General features: G+C 45.2%; 2 protein-coding genes across 5 annotated transcripts in view; both read left to right on the plus strand.

Moving 5' to 3' along the window:
- Positions 1 to 373: 373 nt before the first annotated feature.
- nhej1 (nonhomologous end-joining factor 1) lies at positions 374 to 15,021 on the plus strand. Of its 3 annotated transcripts, none has more exons than XM_020592053.1 (9): positions 374 to 471; positions 1,475 to 1,627; positions 2,264 to 2,474; positions 2,552 to 2,767; positions 3,103 to 3,241; positions 3,665 to 3,723; positions 13,088 to 13,265; positions 14,021 to 14,124; positions 14,713 to 15,021. In XM_020592053.1, the coding sequence occupies exons 3-9, from the start codon at positions 2,286 to 2,288 to the stop codon at positions 14,791 to 14,793; spliced, it is 966 nt and encodes a 321-aa protein (XP_020447709.1). In that variant the 5' UTR covers positions 374 to 471; positions 1,475 to 1,627; positions 2,264 to 2,285; the 3' UTR covers positions 14,794 to 15,021. The 3 variants fall into 3 exon arrangements, with proteins under 3 accessions (XP_020447709.1, XP_020447710.1, XP_020447708.1); XM_020592054.1 differs by having other exon boundaries at positions 383 to 471; positions 1,486 to 1,627; XM_020592052.1 differs by having other exon boundaries at positions 388 to 471; positions 1,431 to 1,627.
- Positions 15,022 to 16,168: 1,147 nt separating this feature from the next.
- Positions 16,169 to 24,727, plus strand: part of LOC109955659 (Indian hedgehog signaling molecule) — a 12,079-nt gene continuing 3,520 nt past the window's right edge. The window contains exons 1-2 of one of the 2 annotated variants that reach the window (XM_020592051.1): positions 16,169 to 16,349; positions 23,220 to 23,481. In XM_020592051.1, coding sequence (XP_020447707.1) covers positions 16,314 to 16,349; positions 23,220 to 23,481 — 298 coding nt within the window. In that variant the 5' untranslated portion in view covers positions 16,169 to 16,313. Of the gene's footprint in view, positions 16,350 to 18,659; positions 18,979 to 23,219; positions 23,482 to 24,727 lie in introns of those variants that run through there. The other variant, XM_020592050.1, reaches the window with a different exon arrangement.

The following is a 24,727-nucleotide window of genomic DNA, read 5'->3' on the forward strand; positions in this document are numbered from 1 at the left end:
AATGTCACGAATCTGAATCCAGTTCACCCGCAAATATCTGCAGATTACAGGAAACCTCTGATCTCAGAGCAGCGCGCATAAGCTTTTTAATCAACTGAGAGGAAGCCAGAATTAGATCTGTTGACAGCAAAAGTGCCAGACATCTTGGCTGAACCTCTCCAATATCCTGATATACAGTACAATGATTTCACCAACTACCTGGGGGAAGCAGCTGTGGTGGCAGTGCGCAATTTCTGTGCTCATTTGCATATATTTAAATATGAACGAATCTCGGAATTCACAATGAAGGACAGAAAAATTTCTGACATTTGTCATAGCAGAGCATTTCATATAACTTAAAATGTATATGGAAGGAATCCGGTTTGTGTGGATTTTTAAAGCGGTAAGTTATCACAAGCGGAACCACTGAAATGCGCTGTTGTTTGATGTCGGTGTTGGAAACGAGTGTCAACAAGATTCGGCGGAGAGACAGTAGGTTTTTTTTTTTTTTTCTTGCAAACGTTGGTTCTTTTAAAGCTCTTCTTTACTTGGTTATATGTTTTATTAAGGCTCTAGATTTGTTACAAAATGGTGCGGTGTAATAATGACTGACCTGTTTAATTTTGTTAGACGAAGTCCAGAACGTCAGAGAAACCAACAGCTAGCTAACTTAGCTCGTCAGATTCTTTTGTATTGAAGTTGCTAACAGTACTCTCTGTTCAAAATTAAAACCATGTTTTAAACTCCGTTTAAGGTTACTGTGTCAGCGAAATTTTGGCTAAATTGAAGAATAGTTTCTACAAATGCAGTTAGGTTTTAAAACCACAGGCTATCTCATAACTATATTAGCTTATAACTATTGGACCTTTAAATTCAGTGATATGTTGAATTGATTTGGTTTAAATTTGTCTTTGCCAGAATTAGCTAACAAAACATGGCTTAAAACTTGTCCATTTCGAACACAGGAGACATTAAAAAGCAACACTTGTTGTAGTGCTTAGTTTGTTGTTGTTGTTGTTGTTGTTGTTTGTCTCTGCCCACCACAGTGTAGTTAGGTTGACCCTAGCGTGTTTGCAGAGCTCTCCGTGGGCATTTTTGCAGTGTATTCCTTATTGTACTGTGTGGATGGTTGCCGAACAATAGAGTAGCTTCTAACAATGTAAACAACGTCTAAAATAACACGTTATCTTGTTAGGCTGTCTGCTGAGTAGCAAGAGAACTTTAAATTGAGAGATTTGTGAATGCAGTTTGGTGTGCCATTCTGTGTTTAAAGGCCAGAACGCAGCGCTTCACATCCGGCTAGGTACATTCTCTCTTGCTACCCTCTAACCGCTGGCATCTGTGTCTAGGTTTATATGACTGTATATTGTAGTCATAAAGTTACTGATTTAGATTTTTTGCGATATCCAAATTGGCGCCAGTCAAGCCACGAAACGCGCACTGTGTTTCAGGTGGCCGCTGATGAGAAATACCTGATTTCTTTCCACGAAAACAGCCCCATTACAGACGGGCACAGAGGAGCCGGAAGCTCGTTGGAGCTGCCACTGTGGTCACCCTGCTGCAAGGTGCTGATTATGCCCCCGGGACGGCGTCTGTAACGCGGCTTCAACAGGTCCCAGTCCAGGGTTCTAGGGCACATTGCTTATAGGTGAGTAATTAAACAAAAAAACAAAACATAGTTTCCTTCAGAAAGAAACTGTCATGAGTGTAAATACAGCCTATAACGTGTTCTTTACTAAGGCAGAGCTCCAACTATATTTTACCACATAAATACATCCCATAAATAAGTATAACCTCATTTGTAAGGCTGCCCAATATTAACAAGTTACAGACAATAAAATGCATACAATACTGAAACCATACAACAATTCTTTTTCCTGAGCTTTAAATGTCCAGTTTTGTCTGACCAACAGTCCAAAACCCAGAGATATTCAGTTTTTAATATGTGGCAGTAAAACATACTAAAGTCACACATTTCAGAAGCAGTGGTTGAGTAAATGTACTTAGTTTCCACCTCTTCTACAGTACCCATGAGTCTCAAATGATGTGCACGAGGAAGCAGCTAATCAGAGGTTTCAATCAGAGCTGAATGTTTTATCATCTTTCAACAAAGTCTAATTTAAGCTCTGTGATTTGATGTTGCACTTTGGGAGTTGTAGTTGACTTGTGGTCTTGGCTTTTTTCTGACACAGTTGTTCATGTTTTGTTCTGATAGAACCAGCAGAGTTTCATGTCCATCCAAGTGTCCTAACTTCGTCTGTGAATCTCTGTTTGTTGCATTTAGTGTGTGTTTCATACATTTTGCCATGATGGAGGCCAGTGGAGCCCCCGCCGACATCCTCCTCCAGTGTCCCTGGCTTCCTGTAAACATCAACGGCTTCCAGCTCCTCGCCAAGAGCTGGTTTGGAGACGCAGCATACCACATCCTGCTGACTGACATGAGCAGTGTGTGGGAGGAGAGGATGGACTCAGCCGCCATCCAGAGCCGAGCACAGGTGTGTATATCTAAAGATATTTAATGTTAATTGACCACCTTTGTTTTATGTGTTAAATTCCTGTATTCCTTCCCCAGGAGCTGAACAGGCGTTTGCGAGCCTCTGTTAAAGCTTTCTTCTCCCACCTGTGTGAGGTGGTCCGGCCGAGTCTGTCAGGTGAGCGAGCTGACAGCGAGGCTCAGATCTCCCTGACCCGACAGGACGGCGGTGACATCAGCATGAGGCTGAAGAGCAAGCTGGCTGGGCTACCCGTCTACTGGGAGTTTCATTGCACCCCTGCCCCCGTCACACTGGTACAGTCCACGTTTCTAGCTGTTTTGGAGGACGGTGACGTTGTGGGCTTTGAGTCTGTGATGCTTTGGTTTTGGTATGACTTGCAGTTTGACGTTGTTTGAAGAAAAATCTAGATGTGAAAATTCAGGTTGCGTAATAATTCTCTGCTGTCCCTGTTCAACGTGTATTGAAATTATATTGTATAGGAAACAGCTGGGTGTGCACACGTTATCAAAATGGTGAAAGCAGCAGTAAAATAACACAAGGATGGAGCCTATAAGAATGCAGTGAGTGAATGGATGAGACATAACTGTGACCAGGTAACAGCTCTGTCCTGTCTCCTGTGTGTCTGTAGGTGTGTGAGCAGCTGGCGCGCCCCCTGCTGGTGATGAGCCGCCTGCTGCAGCGTCAGGTGGAGCAGCTGGGAGCTATGCTGGGGAGGAAGGATGCAGAGATCCAGGACTACAGAGAGAACGGTGCCACGCTCAGCAGAGGTACACTCCTGTGGAGAACATGCACTGAGCCCAGAGCAGATCATGTGATCTCCAGGAAGATAAGAAACTCTGAGCCTTAAATATCCAGGACTTGTAGCACACTGTTGGCACTCATGCTATTCCAAACCACAAAGACCAAGTTGAGGCTGTTTACAGCAAATCATATCATCATACCAAGGGTTTAAGGAGGTGAGGGTTTAAATAAAAGTCACTGACATCACAGGTTATGTCTTAATGCAAAAATCAGTTCTTGTTCCTGGTCAGAGAATTTGATGTGAAGGATTGATAAAAGGCGTACGAAGCTGAGCGTTTGACTCTGACCATCTTGTGCCCCCTCAGATTCACCCTGGTTGGCGTGAAGGTGTAGCAGTGAAGGGTGTTTTATGAAAGATTCATAATTCAAATGTGTGTGTTTGAAACCAGAGCGGCTGCAGACGGACGTGTTTGAGGAGCACACCTACAGAGAGGACTTCCTGGCGAAGGTGAGAGGTCAGCAACACACTCACAAACACCTGCATCCTCTGTGCTCTGTTCCTGCTCAGACACCAGACGGCCCTCCGAGTGAGACACCACACCTTAGACTGGCTGAATGTTACCAGACGATGGGCTGAGCTTGGTCACTTTCAGTGAGTGTGTGGAATTTGTCATCTCTGCCTGTGTCGACCTCTGACTCCTACTCTATTTGTTTGTGTGAGCCTGATCAACTGACTGAGCATTTCATATGTACCTGTGGAATTTCCAAGGTGTCTGCTTCATTTTTATTGATATGTCAGTTTCACTTAAGTCGTGCAAGAGTTTGACTGAGGTCTCTGATGTTTTCGCTTGTCTACGTGCCTCTTGTTTGCTTTCATCTTCAGTCTGTATCTAATGAAAATATCTCAACCAGCACTGGCTCTGTGAGGCCGATACTAATATCAGAATTTGGGAACTCAGACGTGATTGGGGTTTACATAAACTAAGAATGTCCTGCTCATGTTCCGAGTCCTTTATCATTAGCTATCTGCAGTACTGAGTCTCTCTGTTCCTTTCATTGACTTAAATGTTGATTGTATCTGATGCATGAAATAACAGCTGTAGCCGCTTAATGTGACACTGATCCAAATACTGAAGGTCCTGATTCTCAGCTTAAGTTGTTGATGTGATCTGAATGGAGATTTAATTGGAGAAGGTGACTCCTGAAACTTGAATTTGAGGTCGATATTATCACATGGATACATTTGTTTTGGATAAGTTACTAGATGATACAGAAAGGGGTGTGTTCCATATGATTGGTGGCTCCACCTCTGGTCACTACTGAGCAGAATCTGGTTGCAAAATGTGTCACAAAAGTAAGATGGCCTGCATTCACGATATTTTGGCTTCTCTTTTGCATAGTGGTAGGAAGTGGTGACACATGGTCTGTTTTTATATTCAGGCTGTGCTTTCCCCTAGCATCAGGTTGGAGGTCATCCCCTTAGTGAACACAGTATGTCAGGAACACCTTGAGGCAGTTTCTTCAGATTTGGCATAAACAAGGATTATTTAAACACTGATTAAACTTGGTCAAAGGTCAAGGTCACAGTGGCCTCACATCTGTCCCATTCTTGTGAACGTGATATCTCAGGAGGGAATTTCTTCCAATTAAATGCACTTAATATCAATTATTTTTCTTACAGATCCTTCACTACAATGTATTATGAGTCTGGACAGACGTGCATGTAATGTGCACCTTGACTGGCTGGTGTGTGTGTGTGTGTGTGTGTGTGTGTGTCTGTGTGTGTGGGGGGGGACTCTAGTTCATTTTGTCTTGACAGCTGACCTGCTGTGTACCTGCAGTGAGGTGTCTATAAATAGAAATCTAACGCAAGTTGTGCTGTGATGCCCTTTGTTCTGTGAGAGAGACTCATTGTTCTAAAAATATGAAATCTGATTTCATGTGGACTTTTAAAGGTGAACATCAGAGAGGGAAGTTTCCCTCCACGGTGACCATGCAGGAACACACTGTTCAGTTTGTTCCCCCTACTGAGGATAAACCAGGAAAGAATCACATTTCTAGGTGGTGGATGGCTCCAGCTCAGGTAGGCAAAGTGGTGGAAAGTTAACTTGGGGTCACAGTGGCGGATCTCAGCTTGGCTTTTTGGTGATCACATTGTTGGAGAGTGTAGAGGAAGGCGAGTGAGCAGTCAGAAACCATAGAAGAAGAAGAGAAAAGCTTCAGTGGATCAAAGTCTTCTGCCTTGGCAAATTCCACCAGGCTGTGTCGGGGCCGCCTTCAGACCAAAGTCCAAACGTGTCTAGGAGAAATGTCGGCGAGGTGCGTCAAAGGGAGCTGGGCCACTGCATCAGAGAGAGAGTGGAGGTGTTTGGCGAGTGTGTGTGTAGTATTTGTCTGGCATGCGCGTGTGTGTGTGTGTCTGTCTGTCTGAGTCCACAGCAGCACCCACCCCACACATTATCATTCTTGTGTCAGAAACTCCTCTATCTGATCGCCTGGCTAATATTTATTCCAGTTGACTGGTTTGATGGAGCACAAGTGGGTCAGCTGAAAAATCACTTTTACCATCGCTTAACTGCTTGAGTCTTTGAGCACAGGTACTCAACAGTTCATAATATTCTTAACTCAAGGTCCACTTACTGGCTTTTTCCACATTCCATGGTCGTCTTGCTCAGTTTATCATCATGTAACCCAAACATGAAGAAGAGACGGGGTTAAAAGGTCAACGAAATTCTAGCACATAGATGTTGAGTAAAACAGCTTTTCAGTTTTCTATCATTATAAACTGTTTTTTTACAAAACTATATTTGAAGACATCACCTTGTTATTATCCTCTGACATCTCATCAACCTCACATTTGTCACTCTTACTGAGCCTGGTTTTCAGTCTTTATACTGCATTATGTTAGCTTAGCTGGTAGCTGGTAGCTGTAGCTAGTATGGATCTTTTTCTTCTAACCCTATGCCAGAAAGCAAATGAGACTAATTCCCAAAATGTCCAACTGCTCCTTTAAAATCAGGTCTAAGTGCTGGGACGGACAGGTCAGAGCCACAGGTGGCACACAGTCTGTCCGTCTCTCTTCTTGTGAAAACCAGCCAGCTTCACTGTTTCTCCCTTGAACTTGAATGTCTCTGACGTTTGGACAGTTATTTAGGAGTCGAGTGCCAGCGGCAAACGTATACCTTCACTTGCACCATTTGTGGCCTTCGTTCCCCACACCAAGGAGAGTGAAGGGCACAGGGACAGTGAAAGAGATGATGATGACAGGAGCAGGAGCTTTTATTTTCAATTGCAGCTTTCTGTGGAAGCCCCTCCTCTCCGAGTCACCACACAAACACCCCACCCAGCTCCGGTCAACATTTACATGGATGGAATTAGCCTGCGCTTCCCACTGATGCGCACACACTTGGGTTTAACTTGGGCTAAAGCTGGTCATGGATGAAAAAAGGCTCAAATCCTTCAAGCATCACATCAGCTTCCTTTAGAGTCTAAATTTGGGCTCTGTGTGTGTGTGGTGGAGGGGAGCGCTTTCCACACATGCTTTTGGTTTTCAGAGCTGCTGTTTTCTCTATCTCCATGTTTACGTGCATGTGTGTGTGCGCGGTCTGGTGATGCATGCTTTTTAGCGAGTCATGCAGCAGTGTCAACACTTGTCAGCTCCAAATTGAACTCACCGTTTGGGAACATCGCCTGCTTCCTGTTGCATGAGACTGCAGTGTAACAATATGAGACCTGAGCTGCACAGAATCACGACTGATTCTAAGTCTGGCGTCCCACACTCCAACTTCCCGCTTTTCTTGCTTAAATTGAAGGTTTTTCTCCTCATGTTTGGTGTTGAGTGAAACTGAATGGGAATCAGAGTGCAGAGATGTAGGTTTTCCATCTGTAATGTTTATATACTCAAGCGGGTAAAGAAATTGTGCTTAAATGCTACGTCGTGCTCCACATGAAGGCCTGCGCTGGCACGCCATGAGGAGTCAAATCCTAATATCTATCTGCTTCAGCCAGAGGCTCTAAGTTAAGAGCAGGGCAGGAAGCTTCTGTTGTTCATGCAGCGACCACAGTGGCTCATGGCGTCCAAAATACACACTTTGACTGCTGGAAGAACACGACCCACGCTCCTTGATAGCTTCACAGTGTCTGCTCCAATGTGTTTGTTTTATGTGGACAGTTGTCATTTTATTAGGGACACCTGTTTCAGACTCAGTCCTGCTTCGTGACAGTGATGGTGTTCAGTTTGTGTTCAGACTGTTTGCTTCACAGAGGTGTTGGTTCAACAGTGTGTGAGCCTGGAGTTTGTGTTTCTGTTCAACTGGACTATGCTACACTGAGAGAGAGTTCTGGTGTTTAGTCTTATTGATACACATGGGTAGGCCCTCAGTGGCTCAAGTAGTGTCGTACAGTACAACTGAGAGGAAGCTCCTGACTGAGTGGAAACCCAAACAGCAGTGTCATGATCAGTCAGATGATCATTGTCCTGATGATCTGATTTATCTGTTTGTTCCCAAAATGTCAGACACTGGGGGAAAAGTCCCATTGTGTCCAGCCAACAGAGACTTAGCTGATTCTCATGTCTGACAAAGAAAAGCATCAGCTCCTCACATTATAGAAGGTGGAACCAGAACATGTTGGTGACTGTTGCTTCTAAATAGCAGCCGGTTGATTTTCTACCAGTGAACTGACTCATGGCTGCAGCTTTAGGTCACTGAATGGCTTCATGAGGACGGCACAGTGGGTTGGACACATTGAGGGGATCTGGTTTGGAAGGAGGATGTTTCCTACCTCTGACAGAGGAGACACGACCCTGACACAGCACTGGGTGGTTTGTCCTTTTATCTGGAACTTGGCTAGGTGTACATGAGGCTGTATTCAGTGTTGAAGGAGGAGAATGAACAAGAAGACCAGAGAGAAACGGTGGCAGCTCTCTTCCCTTTCTCCTCTTCTTTTTTTTTCTCCCTCTTTTTCTGAGTATATCATAAACGGCATCGAGCAGTCTCGCATACCTGAGAAATTCAGAACCTGGGTGGTAAGTAGACGAGGCTGGGGAGGGGGTTGATCTGAGCCAGGGGTGCACACATCAGCATGAAAGTGATGCTGAACTCATGACCATAATATTCAATCATTCATTTGCATTTTGTGGATAATAAACAAAACAAATCCTGTTTTTTTTTTTGTTTGTTTGTTTTGTTTTGTTTTTGTTTACAAAACATAGGAGTGTTAAACAGGAAGCAGCTGCTTCCTGTTTCCAACCAACAGCCAGCGTTGTTACTTTACTAAGTCATCATGTTAACTTGACCCACCATGTTTCCTTGAACCTGACCAGGTGTGTTCTGTGCCTAAACCTGGAACACTTCGTGTTTATTATTGCAACCATTATAGCAGCCAAATAGGATGGGGTGTAAAGCCCTACTGACCCACATCTCTGATCTCAGCAACAGCTGATAACGTTGAATGGTGTGATAACACTGAAAAGCAGGTAAGATAACTTTGTTTGACAAAGTTCACTGCCCCACAAGTCCCTGCACACACCTGTTCATCCAGGAGCTCCATCAGACTTGGAGCTGTTTTCCTGATTTATTTTTTGCCCTTTTCGGTTGGCAGCCATGTTTGTTTTGGGACAAGAACATGTGACCTTTCTCAGGGGATTTGTGGGGTCATCTGTCTCCAGAGCTCCACAGGTTTCTGGTGTTTTCACTTACTTCTAACATTTATGCTCCGCCCTGGTGTCAGAGGCTAAACACATCTATTGGTGGATCAGTCTTTGTTCTTTTAAGAAGTTCAGAGCTCAGATGCATTTACTATGGAGCTGGGCCTGGCCCAGAAGAATCGTAACATTTTATGAGTCCTCACGAAAGCATCATCTGGGCCTGATGGAGAGTTTGTCACCTGGAGTAGAAATTCTCTCGTAATAAAGACAAAAGAGCATTTGACATACACTCATTTACACTGTGGTGTGTGTGCATTTCTGCTTGATCAGTTAATCACTAGAAAATGAATTGGCTAGAGTTTGGATAACAGACTTTCTCTGCTCAAATGCGAGGACAGTTTGTAACACTGTGTGCTGCTGGTCACACAAACGCCCATAGCTCTGGGGACATTTTAGAGGCTGTACGGTTAATCTGATACTTATACTAATCATTAGTGGTAGCGGCATTTTGTCCTCTGTCAGAGGTAAAAGATGGCACAGCCCTAAACGTCTCCATACAGTCGATGTTCCTCCTCCTGTGCCCTCTGACAGTTGCACACAGTTTCCACAGGGTTGTCCCCACTCCAGCTCTGTAATTAGGCCCTCTGTGGCCTGGCTGCTGCCCGCCGGGCCTGGCTCCAGCCTGGACCGGGCAGAGCGCGGCGTCCCACAAAGACGGCAGGAGACTGTGAGCAACATGAGAGTACATGTTGTTGGCACATGAACAGGCCGGGCACGTTTTGCCAGAACCGCCTGCTGTAAGACGGAGATTTGTGACCCTTAACACTTCAGGTTGTAGCCGTAGTGTGTAAATGTGCGGTGCACTGAGCCGAAACTGAACCAGCTTTAAAATAAACAAATCTTTGGCTGACAGAAGATGAATTTCTGCAGTTCAAACCCGAGAGAGGAGATTTCTAAGGCCTGTTTAAATGTATGAGTGACACAGGGTGAGACTTTTAGGGCCAATATTGGAGTGTAAAAACAAACCCAAATGTTCCTTCTCTGCTTAATATTTTTTACTAAAAACTTGCACATGGGAGCGAATACAAGATCCATGGTGTGTTTTGTGTCTTCTCATTTTAATTGACAAGTTTCTACCTACAGTACATCATGGACGGAGTATGAAACATTGGGCCCCTGGGCAGAGATGTGTAAAAGGCCCCTACGCTTTAGTAGCAAGACTCATGGCCTGAGCAACCACAGGATTTATAGTCAGTTTGTCTTTTTTTGGGTTGTGTTGTCTGCTTTTAGCCATTGTGTGTTAATTTGTACTAATTTTCCATCTCCTTATAGTCATTTTGCAGCTGTTGCCTGTTATTTTGCTAGTTAGGCATCTCTTTCTAGTTGTATTGTGTCTTTGTTTTTGTTGTTTGGCACATTTTTATAGACTTTTTGCTGCCTTTGGGGTCTTCTCTGTCTCTTTGTACTTGTTGTGCATCAGTTTTTTCCTGTTTTGTGGCTTTTTATAACTTTTTGTAGTCATTTGATTGACTTTCTAGTGACAAAGTTGACACTTGTTTCACAGTTCTGTGGTCTAGGGACCCTTGGGCCTGTTCAGTAGTCAATCCGTGCATACAATTAGGAATAAAGAGTCTTTACAGATCAACCAACAGCTCAGTCGGTGCCTCACTAGATGGACAAGTGAGACGGGATCTGGAGGTTTGAGGTCTGGAGTGCACTGGTTTCTGCGCCCTCTTAAAACTCAATCATTCTGACCTCATCGCGTCAGATCGGCCTGTGCTCCTGCACCTCTTCACCCGTGCTTGAGCATTTTAATCCTCCAGTTATTTTCCAAGGCCGTGGCCTTCTGGTCCTCTAGTGGCACACCGGTTTCAGGAAGCTGAGGTCACAGCGAGAGAAACGGAGGCCGAGATGAATGAGAAGATGTAAACATGAGGTCAGCGAGAGACGAGGAGGAGAGTTGAGCTACTGTGAGACTCTCTGGCACCAGACCTCCCACCCCTCTTTACAAAACAGCAGCAGTAGAGCTGTTTACCTGCTAATAATAGAGAAACACCAACACAACCCCAGCCCCTCGTCACCTTCCCCACACAGGATGCTTTACTGTGGCTGCCAGGTGAAAGCCTCCTCCTCCCTGCACTGTTTTCTCCATGGTCAGAGGACTTTGCTCTGTTACAAGCAGGGAGGAGCTTTCCAGGTTGTTGACCTGCTGTAATTGTCTTTTTATTCCTCACCTGGCATTTCCTGTCTGCTCAGCAGCAGAAGATCCCAGTCACCTGCTTACTGTGTTTCCACCCTGTAGCCTCTTTGTACCTGTCCCAAAATACAGGGCAACAGAAGCCTATTTGTTCCTAGATAAGAAAACCATACGTTCTGTAGAGTGAGAGGCAAAAAAGACGCTCATGAAAATGTTGACTTGCATTTGTGTTGTTTTGTTTTCACTGCTGCTGTCAAATACAGACATTAAATGTCCAACAAACGCTGACTTAGTAAATATACTAACTCAGACTTATAAGAATTGTCTCCTAATTTTTAACCTGTTAAGTCAAACTAGCAGTGATATACTGTAATATTGATCATTTTGATTTACTGTACATATTGATTTTTTTTTATCCATCCTTTATCTCTGTCACTTAATTTGATCTAGTAGGTCTGTTTTTTTTTATTTTATTTTATTTTAATCTTGTGATTTTGCCATGACATTAAAACTTAGGTTGCCACTCAGTGAGCAGTTTATTAGGTACCAGCCCTCTGTCTTTATAAAGGTCATGATGTTTCAGTTTTTGGTGAAATTCAAACGCATGTTCATTGTTGGGGTCCTAGTTAAATGGGGTGGAGCAGGGTGAACACTGATAAAACCACAACCAGCTACAGGAACACTGGACTACGTACATGAATCATTTCCTGGCAATGCCTCATGATGTAGTTATGTTGCTTTCAAATATTGATTTTAGTCACATCTCATCTTATTTTTGTCATGGAAGAAAGGCTTTCTGTTTTCAGGGGTTACTTAGTTCTTTTTTTAGCACATGTTCATTATGGCAAAATGCTGAATACATTCACCCTAACAGCAAAAAACTGAATGTAAATCATAAGTACAATCAGAAACAGGGTTTGATTTTATGAAAATCTTTAGGACACTTGGACACTTGATCATTTATGTTCATGATCTTGGTAAAAAAGTAAAACCATAGTAGAGGGGCTTCAGACTATCACATAAGGTTTAGCACCTCAGAGCAGCCGGGGGGGGGGGTGCAGGGGGAGGGGGAAAATGTGAATAAAAAGAGAGAATAAGGTCTGCTTTCTGCTGCACATTGGTTTCTCTGTGCCAAAAGCAGAGCAAAGCCTCCCCAGAGCATACATTTATTTTTACGATATTTAAACAAACAAATAACAAAAATAAATCAATGTGAAACCTCAAAACCTGACCACAGTGTGTTCAGAGCCCCTCTGCCCCGACAGCCAGTGTGAGACCACCGATTTACCTGGTCAATATTTGAGCAGCTAATTTGGAGAGTTTGTCTTCATTGGAGAAAAAAGCGAGGTTTAGTGAGTACGTGTTTTTCTAAGCGTCGGCCGTGCGCTCGCATAATGTCGCATGAGTTAACATGCAGCCTTATCTGTCAGGCCCGTGGCCATCGGAGCCAGTGTGTGCTTTGGTTGTTCCTGCTCTACCTGTGCTCAGCTATGCCAATAATGCGGCTTTGATTAGAGGGTTATCGCTGCCGCGGCACTCCCTGTATCACAGACATGACTCGCACAGCAGGGCCTTGACACAAACAGATCCCAAGCACCAAGCTGCGGCTGAAACCTGAAATCATGTTTCAGGCTCGTGCACCAAATGATATATTTTTAATTTTCATGAGTTTATTAACATTGCAGCTGCAAAGCTGAGCGGATGTTCTTTCCAGTCAGCTAGCGTGTCATTCTACTGGTTATGTGTCTTAGACAAAACTGACAACAAAACTTTGGAGTCCATCATTTTCTGCACTACTAGTCGAAAGATTTAGATGAAGAGACCACCTCCATGTTTCCAGTCTGATCCAGCAGCTGAACACACCTGTGTTGTTCTCTCTACAGTTGAAACCAAACACAGCCGAGACAGACGGCCCTCCTGCAGATGTTCACACAGATGTGTTGCACCTGTCAGTTGCTCAGCTTTCAGTTTGGACCCGGTGCTCCCTCATTTACCTTCCACACCTCTGTGTCTCTCTCTTCCCTTCAGGCTCTTCCTCAGCTGTGTTATGAACAGGAGGACACTCTGGGCTTCAACCCCGACCTGCAGCACCTGTACACTGCTGTCGTCACTCACAGAAGTACACGAAAACGTAAACTGTCTGAGGAGCGCTTCGTTGAGGAGGAGCACACTGCTCCTGAGGTGCCTGAGCCCAGCCCATCTCCAGGTGTGTGGGATTCAAAGTGCAGGATGCTCCTGCTACTTAGAGCTTCACACATTAAAACAATCATGTTATCTGTTCGGATTCTGCAGTTTTTAATTTGAGGACAGGACAGAAACCCAATATATCTAATTTCATGTACACCATTTACATCAGGAGTTTCTTGGCAGTTCAGTATTTGGATGCAAAGCAGTTACTTTTAGCTCCACAAGCAAACCTTCTCTGCAACTTCTGGATCATGTTCATCATGTCCACAACTTCCCAGTGTTTTCGGAACCTGCAGATATTAAATTTGCAATGATAGAAAAGAGAAAAGTAGCCTCGCATTTCAGAAGCACAAACCAGAGAGGGTTTGATATTTTTGCTTTTAGATAGCTTAAATAATTAATGAATGGCCAGAAGTGGTGTTGGTTAAATGAAGGTGAAGGTTATAAATGAGTGAATCACATGACTGTCCAATGTTCCTGCGGAAGAGCATGTGGGGAAACCAAATCCACATGGCACTGAGAATAAACACAAGTTCTGTAGATTTCAGTAATAACACTTGTCTTAAAGTTACAACGTGCTTTACGCTGAAAATAAGATTCCAGTTGCAGTAGTACCCGACCTTTGTTGGAGTCCTTTGGATGGATGTAACGCCTTACCCATAATCAGCAGAAGTGATTTGCCAGTTCAGACTGGGACAGCAGCTCTCTGCACCAGTGAGAGTCAGTCGTACACACAGGTATGACCCTTTTTGATCAACACCTCTCATCCTCCAGGTGCTGCATCTGTTGGCAGCAAACCAGCGGAGAAGGAGCGAGAACAGAACAGCAAGATGGACGTTCCCACAGCCAAGATGGCCGACAGAGCCGCAGCACAGCAGGTACGGTAGCTTCATACACATCGACAGGATGAAGAGCACCACAAGTACCTGACTGTTAATGAGGAGCAGACTCTCACCCAGTCATACTTAAACTCATCCACTGACTATAATGTGGATTGTCATGCTAATTCTGACATTTTGACATTGGCAGAAACTGTGACAGACATGGAGGCATTTTTAAATACACAGGGGCATCCAGTGGCTGCAGCTAAACCTCATGTGGTGAAATATGTCTGCTAACAAAAACAGTGTAGTGCAGCCTCTTTACTAAACATTCACTGGTTCATGTGGTTTAGCTCAGTTTCTAGTGGAGAGACCAGTGTTTCCAGAGATACCTATAGAAAACTGGTAAGCAAAGCAAAGCATTTGGTGAAAATGTGTTTAAAAAAAAAAAACATGTACTGTAAAAATATATAAATTAAAGGCTTTGCTGAATAAACACCAAGATGAATCAACAAATCAGGAAATTGGGTAAAGCTAAGTACTCTAAATGTTATGTAGGAGACAGGACAGACAGGGTAAAGAGCATTAGAGTGTAAAAAAAAACAAGTGTAAACAATGCTAAAATCAAATCTCTGTCCTCCACAGTCTCTGTCAGTCACGTCCAAGCACACTGAGCGCCCACCCTCCAAACCAAAGAAGAAGAAAGGCGTCGGACTGTTCAGATGAGCACAAGCAGTAGGACGCACATGCTGCTAAGAACTCTGGTTATAAAAACGGTTTTATTGGAGAAATGTTAGAACAGGCCTTTAAAGGCTTTTTTAGGCTTTTACTTTGAAGGAGGACGCTTGTAGTTTGAGTTACTTTTAATCCAGTTTTTTTATTAGCTTTTACATTCAAATGAGAATCTGGTGAGCTTTATCTGAACACTGATGTTGATTAAAGATGGAACAATAATTTTGTTTTTTTATTCACAAAATCAGCTTCAAGAAATGGTGAAAATACAGTAAGACAGTGAACGAGGAGACATGACTCTACAACAGACATGATCTGCTCTAGCACTGATTTTTTTCAAAAGCTGTTTTATCCCATAAACTTTCACTTTAATTAAATTTACTTTTTTTTTTTTAATACAGGCATCCAGAAGTGTTTATATTTGTTCCTTTTGTGTTAAAACCACCAAGTCATCTTCCTGGATGCAGGTGAAATGTTTTCCTTGTAAACACACTGTAATGGGCCGACAGTGGCCGACGGAGCCACCGCTCTCCTTTTTTCAGATCACGATGAAATGTTGACTCAAGGTGTTGCAGTATCTGGGGAATGCTATTGAAGTGTAAGTTGAAAAGTCACTGTTTGCCTACACAGCTCTGAGGATTTCTACTGTGTGTGTGTGACTGGCGTTACTGGAAAGTGGCTGCAGTTTTACTGGAAATGCACCACACACACCAGATAGTTTTTAGTAATTCATTTGAATTAGATTTCCCAGTGATCCTCAGGCCGTTTCCTGGAAAAGGCTGTGAAGAATTGCAAAAGATGTGACGAGGGTGTTAGCAAGGGTTTAATCATTGATCCTGTCTTAAAGGTCATAAATGATCACCAGGGCTTCACTGACCCGCCTGAAGTGTATCAGAAAGTGAAGCTGGAGCCGCTGGTCACATGGCCTGGTCATACAGACATGAGCACATGACAGCATTTACATCAGCTTCCTCTCATGTACCCTTTGAAGGTTTCCCACGCGGCTGTGGAGGACAAACTGTTGTACATCAGTTGTGAGGGATCCACTGTGGTGAGCAGGTACAGCTCAGCAGTGCCACTCCAGCTGCAGCCATTAGTCAACAATCAGTTAGTTAATTGAAAGAAAATTGATAATCGTTTCCTTCTCAAGCAAAAGTTTGGTTACTCCAGGTTGTCAGATGTTAGAATTAGCTGCATGCTTGGTCTTGTGGTACTGGGTTTGGGGTGAAGTGACCTCATGCTCTAAGCTGTTATGATGGCTGAAGTTACTGTTCTGATGGTTTAAAGCCCAAACGATAGATTAATGGACAGTAAAAGAATCACTGGGTTAACAAGTACCAAGACTTGTAAAAAAATTAAGAGTTTCTGCTGTTTTTCCTACCTTAGGAGTTAATGGCTGCTTCTGTTTCTCATGTAAATGGTAAAACATTATAAATTAGATGAAAGGAGCAGGTACACCTGGTCATGTTCCAGGCTGTAGTCAGTACCACATTATATAACCCTCTCTCTAGGAAATGTCAGAGAAATACCAGCAATCCTCCAGGAAGAAAGTAAGGTGCCATAAAACAGAGTATTGCCTGTTCTTTATTTACTTTCCAGCCTCTCATGTCAACTTGATAAAGGTGCTGTTTATTCCAGTTTATTTGTCATATGCAAAAAGTGTCAGTGATGGCTGTACATTGAAATGCTTGTTGTGCATCACAGGTAATCAACAGCAGAGAAGGGAAACGATTATGTACATAGACAAGACGTATACAAAATGTCTAAGCAGTACAGTTACTTTAGATCTGGTAATATGTAGATATGATCAAGATATTGTACAGAAGCAGGACTCAGTAGCAGTAAAGAAGTACCAGTGCCCTCAGAAATCAGTCAGACTTAATTTGGCTCTGGGTCCCTGTCAGCCACTGAAGGCCCCTGGTGGTCCTCAGACCCCAGCTTGGCCTCTGGTGAGGGTCTGACATCAGCAACCAGGGCTCAGCTCAGCTTGGGGGGTGTCGTATCTCTGTCGCTGAAACCGGACCCTTCCTCTGCCATAAGTCACAGCAGCGATCCACAGCTCAGGACCCGCTCATCTGTCAGCTGGGCACGTTGACCCCAGAGATCTGTCGCACCACAAACAGCAGGTACTGATCATTTCAGGCTTAATTCTCTGGTCTGCTCCTGTATTTTTAGTAACGTGGTCAAATGTTCACAGTGTGACATCATGTCCAGATATTTCCAGTGTGCCCAGTTTGCATATGGATGAAATATTCTATCACAGTGTATTTATGTGCTATTCATACCAACTTCTGGCCCCTCCACAGAGTCTGATAAACCCAGTGACAGTGGGCCAGGCTGTGGTGTCTCTCAGCTACACCCCCCTCCATGACCCTCTGCTGCCTGCAGCCCTCCTGTTGTTCTTCCAACTTCTCCACCCTGTGTTGTCAAAAGTATGGTCTGTAAATTGCCTGCCACCTAGCCAAGGTTAGAAGAAAAGTCTTTCCAGCCACCAGTAGTCATGTCAAACAGCCATGGAGGAGCCCTGGGCAGCTAAAGGTCTGAACCAGTGGCTGCCAGAGTGAAGAGGTGGCGTCTTTTGCACAGAGCGAGTGGGACAAAGAAAGAGCAACAACCAGGGTTGCTCCCAACAAATTGGGAATATCTGACAAATCAAGGTAGTTGGTTGGTTGATTGTGGCGGGAAAATGGCTTAAACCAAAACCGATTTCAGACCTCTGCATAGACAATGCACATCTCGCCTTCATTCATCACTGTACTGTCTGCTTACATGTACCACACACTGTGCAGACTTCAAGTCCATTCCCCTGCTGGGTTGGGAAGGGGGTTCCTGGAAATGTAGGAAATTGCTGAAATTTCAGGTTCAGCTCAGGTTCAAAAACAATTTCAGCTCAGGTTCAAAGGGGAGTTGACTGTACAGTAGTGTATTTCACCCCTAAATAACTGGAAGTGTTTTCAGCTTCACAGACTGATTTTTCTATTTCAAAAGTGGGGCCATAGAGGGTCCATGAGGGCTTTCCAGGTGGTGTGAGGGCTACTCCACTGTTGCTGTAGGATTGTGACAAAGCAGATGTAGGTGCCGCTCTGTAGTCGGAGGCTTGTTCCTTCCTCACCTGCAGCTCAGACTGCTATGTCACTCTGGGAGAAATAAGGCTTCAACGCGCGCACCTGCACTCTTGTTCGTCTGTCTTGACCTGAGGGCCAGGGTCCAAGGGCCAAAGAACCGTGAGCGCGCCCCAGCCCGTGGCTCGGCGATCGGTGTTTGTCCTCTTGGCTGACAATAAACAGAAGGCGGCGGCCGAGGGGAGGAGAGGACGGAGCAGAGGGCAGGTCCTGCAGGGCGCGGTCTTCTTCTTCTCCCGCGGCACCTCATCTGTACTGTAGTAGGATCTCTACCATTTCCATTTCTGCCAACAGCCCTGCGCCACAGGGACGCATTAAGCACAAACTCGAGAGGCAGAAACCGCTGCGGGGACACCCTTTGACCGCCGTGCCCGGCAGGCACAGCCAGCCTACGCGCTTGCGCCTCCGTGTCTGTCTGTTTCTCACAGCTCTGACACAGAGAGAGCGCTTTGAACCTGCCTGCCAAGATAAACTCACCTCGCCTATTTATGCCCCTGCCTGCGTGTGCCGTCAGGACAGGAGTGTCAGCGGCGCAGAGGTCAGGTTTAAGTCTGCCCAGCTCGTCTCCAGCGGCACATTGGCTACTTTTACGCGCCGGGAATGGCGACTTTTGGGGACTTGGGGATGAGTCCTGCTCTGTTAGTTCCACTCTAAAGTTGTAACCCACGCAGGGGGAGGGGGCGGGCATACATCAAAAGACATACAGCCGTGACAGTTTGGCCACCCGCCGGGGGTGACACACCGGCCCCGGGGCGGAATGCTGCTCCCTACGCTGGTGACCTGCCTCGCCGGGTGCGCCTTTTTCCTCTCGCCAGTCAGCGAGGGCTGCGGGCCGGGCAGAGGCTACGGCAAGAGGCGGTCACCGAGGAAGCTTGTGCCGCTCGCCTACAAGCAGTTCAGCCCAAACGTGGCCGAGAAGACTTTAGGTGCCAGCGGGAGATACGAAGGGAAAATAACCCGGAACTCAGACCGCTTCAAGGAACTCACCCCGAACTACAACCCCGACATCATCTTCAAAGATGAGGAGAACACAGGTGCAGACCGCATGATGACACAGGTAACCCTCCTGGCTACCGTAGTGCCTTTTAGCCTGGGTTTCAGCACTGCGACCGGCTTTTTTAAGAGCTACTGTCGTGCGCTTAAAGGATGCACTTTGGCCATTCTGCAAACACATAGGCGCCGTTATCTTTTCCGTATTTCATGTTGACTCAAGGCTCGTCACTGCAACCAAACCAGTCTTAACAAACGAAATCACGTTTCACACACCTTTCTCTTAAGAAACTGCATTTAAAGGGAAAAGTCTGGTTTTTGTGCTGATTTTCCCCAAACTGCCTCCTAATTCGACGGCAGCTCTCCTGGAAGATTATTTTCATTTCCATTAGATGAAATGACTATTTTAATCATTTTGATCATGAAAATTTGTTAACGGTGGAATTTCTTTGCAGTGCTGCTCTGTGAAAACCACTGGTGTCCGTGTGTACAACTCCTCCAGGCAGATCGAAAAGCCTGCTGCTCGTTGACACACTGGGTTTGTTTCTGATGCTGGAGGTGCGGATTTAATCAGAGCTCGGCTCTTCTGCTCCACATGAGGTTTCGGAGGTTCACTGTGGGCAGCTCATGCGTAAAAGAGGGCAACCCCGTCTCAAACTCCACGGAACAGCGGTCGCTCTTAATTACAACACTGTGTGCTCTGTTTTACATCATGTATTTTGGTGGAAAACCAGCCAAAAGTCCTATTTGGTCAAAGCCCGGGTCAAGCGTGGACTCGTGTTTACCGTTTTCGTTTTTAGCCCGACTGGCCAGAATTAGCTGTCGCCTTTGGACTGTCATACATTTTACGACTAAGTCACTGATGTGGGCCCAGGTGGAATTTATTTGACTCCCAATTTCCACAGGAATAAAGTATTTATATCTGGCTCCTGTGACCGCGGGCTTCCTCCCCGAGTGGCAGCGTTTATGTCCACAGACCCACGTGGGGAATGAAAACGCGCACTCCCGTCAGGAGCTGTCACCTCCCTGCGCGCACTCTCCTCCGGAGAGTGTACAAACGCACCAGACACAGTGTCAGTAAAGGCAACATCTGCATGTGTGGGTGTTTGTCTTAACCCAGATGAACCTCATTCGTGAGTTTTAAATTCCGAACACCAGTGGGGATTTTACTTTCTCTCAAATATGTTTTCACTTGTCTCAGAAAATGAATCCAAAATGTCCAACAGCAGGAAACGCAAAGACCGTAAGCTCAGCTCCCCTGCATCTTGTTAATGAAATGATCAATTCAGACAACGAGATGAATCGTCTCCTCCAAACAGCACTTCTTTTCTGCAGCGCGCCCAGAGCCGCTGCGCGTCAGCGGTGCTGACCTGCACGCAATGTACGGGCTCCAAACCGCAGGGCACAGCCCCCTGATTGTCTTTTCTATTCTGTGTAGTTCCTTGTTTGCTTTGACAGCGCACACGTGCAAAAAGAACCTCTTCACCTGGGTCTTAATGGGACGGATTGTTGATTGGCCTTTTCCTGGGCGCTCCTGCTACAGACTGTTCCGGACTGAGATGCTGCAAAGTGTCATTTAACATTTAATGCACACAACTCTAACTTTCACAGTACACACAAAGAAATACACAAAGTGCCTAATTGGTACATTTATTTCCAACCCATTTTCACGAATTTCAGGGGTTTCTCTACGATATGATACATACACTTCTTCCAAAAAGCCAAATCGCTCCGTGGCCTTAAACGATTAAAGAAGAAGAAGCTTTTCCAGCCAATCGCATGCATTGGAAAGTAATCTTTAGCATTTGCTGACAAGACTTGTAGACGCCTCGTGACACTCAAGGCCCTGCTCAGTGGAGGTGTTGTCAGCCTGTGTTTGTGCAGCCAGCGGTTTGGTGCTGAAACCCCGTCGATCTGTATACCTTGAAAGGAAAACCAACTAAATCTATCGTCTGATTTATGAAGTCCAGCTCGCTGCCGTGACCGCAGAGAGAAAACACGAGACGTTAAAATCCACGTTGTGAAAAGGCATCTGTGGCCACTGAGCCACGAGCTATTCTTATCACAGCCAGAGTGAAAAAAGACATTTATAAGGTTTAATCCCAGTTTTCAGGCTTAATGGGCTGAGATTCATGAATGAGACATGCATTCAGAGGCCGCAGGAAAACCAGACAACACTTTAATAACTGCAGTTTTTCATTCTTTTACTCGATCTGTCAGCAAATTGAAGCAAAGCCTAAAGATTAAACTTTCAGCTTTGGTCCAAATCAGAGCAGATGTGGCCTGAAAGTTCTGAGACTTTGACCTTTAATGGACCAGAGACCAGATGTGAGCGGAGTTTGTTATTAAAGTTTGCTGGTTTGACCTTTTGGTTGTTTCCTGTCCACAGAGCTACTGAGCTGTTTGACTGTACGTTGTACAAATGGCACAAAAAGAGACAGAGCCAAAATGCATCCACTCCCTGAGTTTTATTACAATCGAACAAGTAGAACCACTGGGTTAAAGTTAGAAATGATGAAGAGATGCAGTCAGTAAACATTTAAAAACTTGTTCAATCTGACCCAGTTCACGTTTATTTGTTGGAGCTCTGGTCAAAATCAGCGCCACCATTCATGTTTGAGTCGCAGCCAATGTTTATTAATGAGACCAATCTGTGTCATTATTCACAGCCTCATCCATCAAAGTCCAGCCAGTGGTGGCTGACAGACTCTGACTTTCATTCATGCAGCTCCCCTTTGGTCAACACGGTTGCTCTTAAATTTATCCAGTGACAGTGCAGTGTTGTGTTGAAACAAGGTGTCAGGTTAAAGGAAAAGGGACGATCGTCTGGAGAATCTCTCCTCATTCAAAGCCTCAACGCTTCACGCTTTGAGCACTCTCACCTCTGTGTGGCCAACTGCCTCCTGAATGTTCACCCTGGGATTCCTGTGAAATGCAGCCAGATGTGGACAGATGATATGTTGAAATACCCTATCTTGTTTGTGAAGTAGCGCCCTCCTCAGGTTGATCAGTAGAGTGTTTCGAAATACTCCCCCAGAGGACACGTTCCAACTGTTAATGTCTTCTCAGCATGTGTTGTGTTTATTGCCATAGTGACAGAGTTCGGAAAGACTTTTTTATCCTTGGCTAGGTGGCAGGTGGAGCTAATTTACAGACCGTACGTTGACAACACAGGGTGGAGAAGCTGGAAGAACAACAGAAGGGCTGGAGGCAGCAGAGAGTCGTGGAGGGGGAGTGTAGCTGAGAGACACCATGTCCTGTCCCACTGTCACCTTTTGGTTCTTTGCACCCATGAATGGGATAAAATAAAAAATAATCTTATGGCTTTTCTAGACTTTCCAAATACCAGTAGACCCAGTGGGTCAGATATTGATGACCAACATCAGAGCAGGTGTATTTGAAAGGTCACCTGAGATATTAAGACTGTGGGGGAGATGCACAGGACAGCCTAGACCAGCTGGGGTCTAGTGAGCCCTTCAGTGGGTTCTTTCCCCTTCTGTTTGCTCACCCTGACCAGACTCCATGTTTAGAGGGACCCTGAGGACCCCTAGCAGCGCCTCCCGGCTCCCTTATTCACCACAGAGAGCAAACATCAGGCTGGGACAGCAGGGATGCATTGTGGGAAGGCTGAAGCCACAGGGAGGTCGGGGTGATGGGGGGCCACAGAGGTTTGGTGAAGTACATGGATGTAGAATGGGTCTTTGTGAAGACTCTAGGCTTTTCTGATGCTTTCTGGGTTTAGAGTCTGGGCTCAGTGCAGCATCAGGAGGCAGCTGGGTTTCACCATGTGAGGAGACTGTGAGACACAGAGAAAATGAATAGAAAACATGAACTATTAAGTGATTAGTTGTCATCACCTTCATTTTAACTTAACATGTACTCAGGCTATAAACAAAGGAGACTCAAAGTGCAAACAGTCTTCACAAAATAAATTCGAATTAAAACCTCGATAGTCAGCTGCTTGGCTCAGGAAGTGTGAGGGGCACTTTACTGCAGGCCTTTCAGAATAAAAGCCCTCTGGAAAACTCGACAAATTAATAAGTGGTGAGACAATTGTGACCTGCTGGTGTTTTCTCAGGCAGAAGTGTTGTTTTGTGTCTAGAGGCGATATGAAAACATGATGGAGGTGAGCAGGTCCTTTCCAACACTTCCTGCTGCAGTGTCACAGCCATGTGGTTGTTCACACACTTTTAGCCATGCGTTGTATTCACTGTGTATGTTTGTCACTGTGTTTGCACAACATTTCTCCCTTATGTGGGCATGAATATACTTTAACAAAGATGAGATCATTTGTCTCCTGTGCTGCAGCGTTGCAAAGACAAGCTGAACTCTCTGGCCATCTCTGTGATGAACCTGTGGCCCGGGGTCCGGCTGCGGGTCACTGAGGGCTGGGATGAGGACGGCCACCACTCGGAGGAGTCGCTGCACTACGAGGGCCGAGCGGTGGACATCACCACCTCAGACAGAGACAGGAACAAGTACGCCATGCTGGCGCGGCTGGCGGTGGAGGCCGGATTCGACTGGGTCTACTATGAGTCCAAAGCCCACATCCACTGCAGCGTCAAGTCAGGTAAGGGCACCGCTGCATGCACACACACACACACACACACACACACACACACACACACACACACACACACACACACACACACACACACTGTGTTGAGAGGCTGCTGAGATCAAACAGAAGGAATCTCAGGAACATCCGGGACAGAGAGCTGGAGCCAAATGTCCTCTGTCTTTCTTGCATCCCATTTCTTTTTATCCAAAAATAGTTTTTGAAAGAGACAAACTGCTCGTATGAAGCAACGAGGAATGTTCAGTGAAGTCACATCTGCTAATTGTTCAGTGACAGTGCTGTGACGGTGTCACAGCATGGTTTCATCATGGTTAAACATGTGAAACGTTCAGTACGTAATCAAAACTGTCAGATCCTGTACTTTATAAAATCCTCACTAACACCACACTGTAACAATACTCCAGTACAAGTCCTGCACTGGAAATGTTAAGTATTAAAAGTATTAAAATGTGATTTCATCAGGTTGCTCTTAGTGTTGAACTGTCCCATACATGACTGATGATGTTGTTGATTTTGGATCCATCTGCTGGTTGCTTTCTGGATGAATCCACTGGTTGCTTGGTTGGAAAAGAGCAGCGTTTGACAGAAAAGTGACACCTGCACAACGCATCGCCCAACTAAAACTGCAAACAAACAGATTTATGGCTTTTAGTGGGACCTGCTTCCACTGGCTTTCCTGGTCTAACACCTGTTTCACTCTTCTCTCCCTCCTCACTAACGCTCTGTGTGCTTGCCTCTGCAGCCTCACATCTCTCTCATTTGCCACTCGCACCCAGAGTCCGTCACATCAGACTTGGCTTCTTCAAGCTGCTTCTTGCTTTCCTCATGTAGCAGCAGCCTCCTCCCTCACTGGTATCAGCTGAGCTCCAGCTCATCTACAGCTCGTTGATGAGCAGATGTTCTTGACAGCTGGCTGACAGCAGATGTGGTTTGACTGATTGTGTTTCCATCCAGACGCGCTCACATGTTTTCACTGGGTGTAGATGGAGCAGCTCTTCTCTGCTGCTAAGGTCTGCACACTGGTCAGGACATGACACTTTGTCCACATGTCCAGCGCAGTGTCTGTTTCTAACAGTGTGTTAGCATGAAAACTCACACAAATGTGGCATCCAGACACACACACACACATGCTGAGAGTCACACACTCTTGTAAAAATGCATCAGAAGTTAAACACCCACTTCATTTCCCCCTGACACATTTTACACTGAGTGGTAACTGAGATTCCTCTTCTTTTTC

This window comes from Monopterus albus, unplaced genomic scaffold (assembly GCF_001952655.1).
Source record: "Monopterus albus unplaced genomic scaffold, M_albus_1.0 scaffold16.1, whole genome shotgun sequence".
Classification (NCBI taxonomy): domain Eukaryota; kingdom Metazoa; phylum Chordata; class Actinopteri; order Synbranchiformes; family Synbranchidae; genus Monopterus; species Monopterus albus.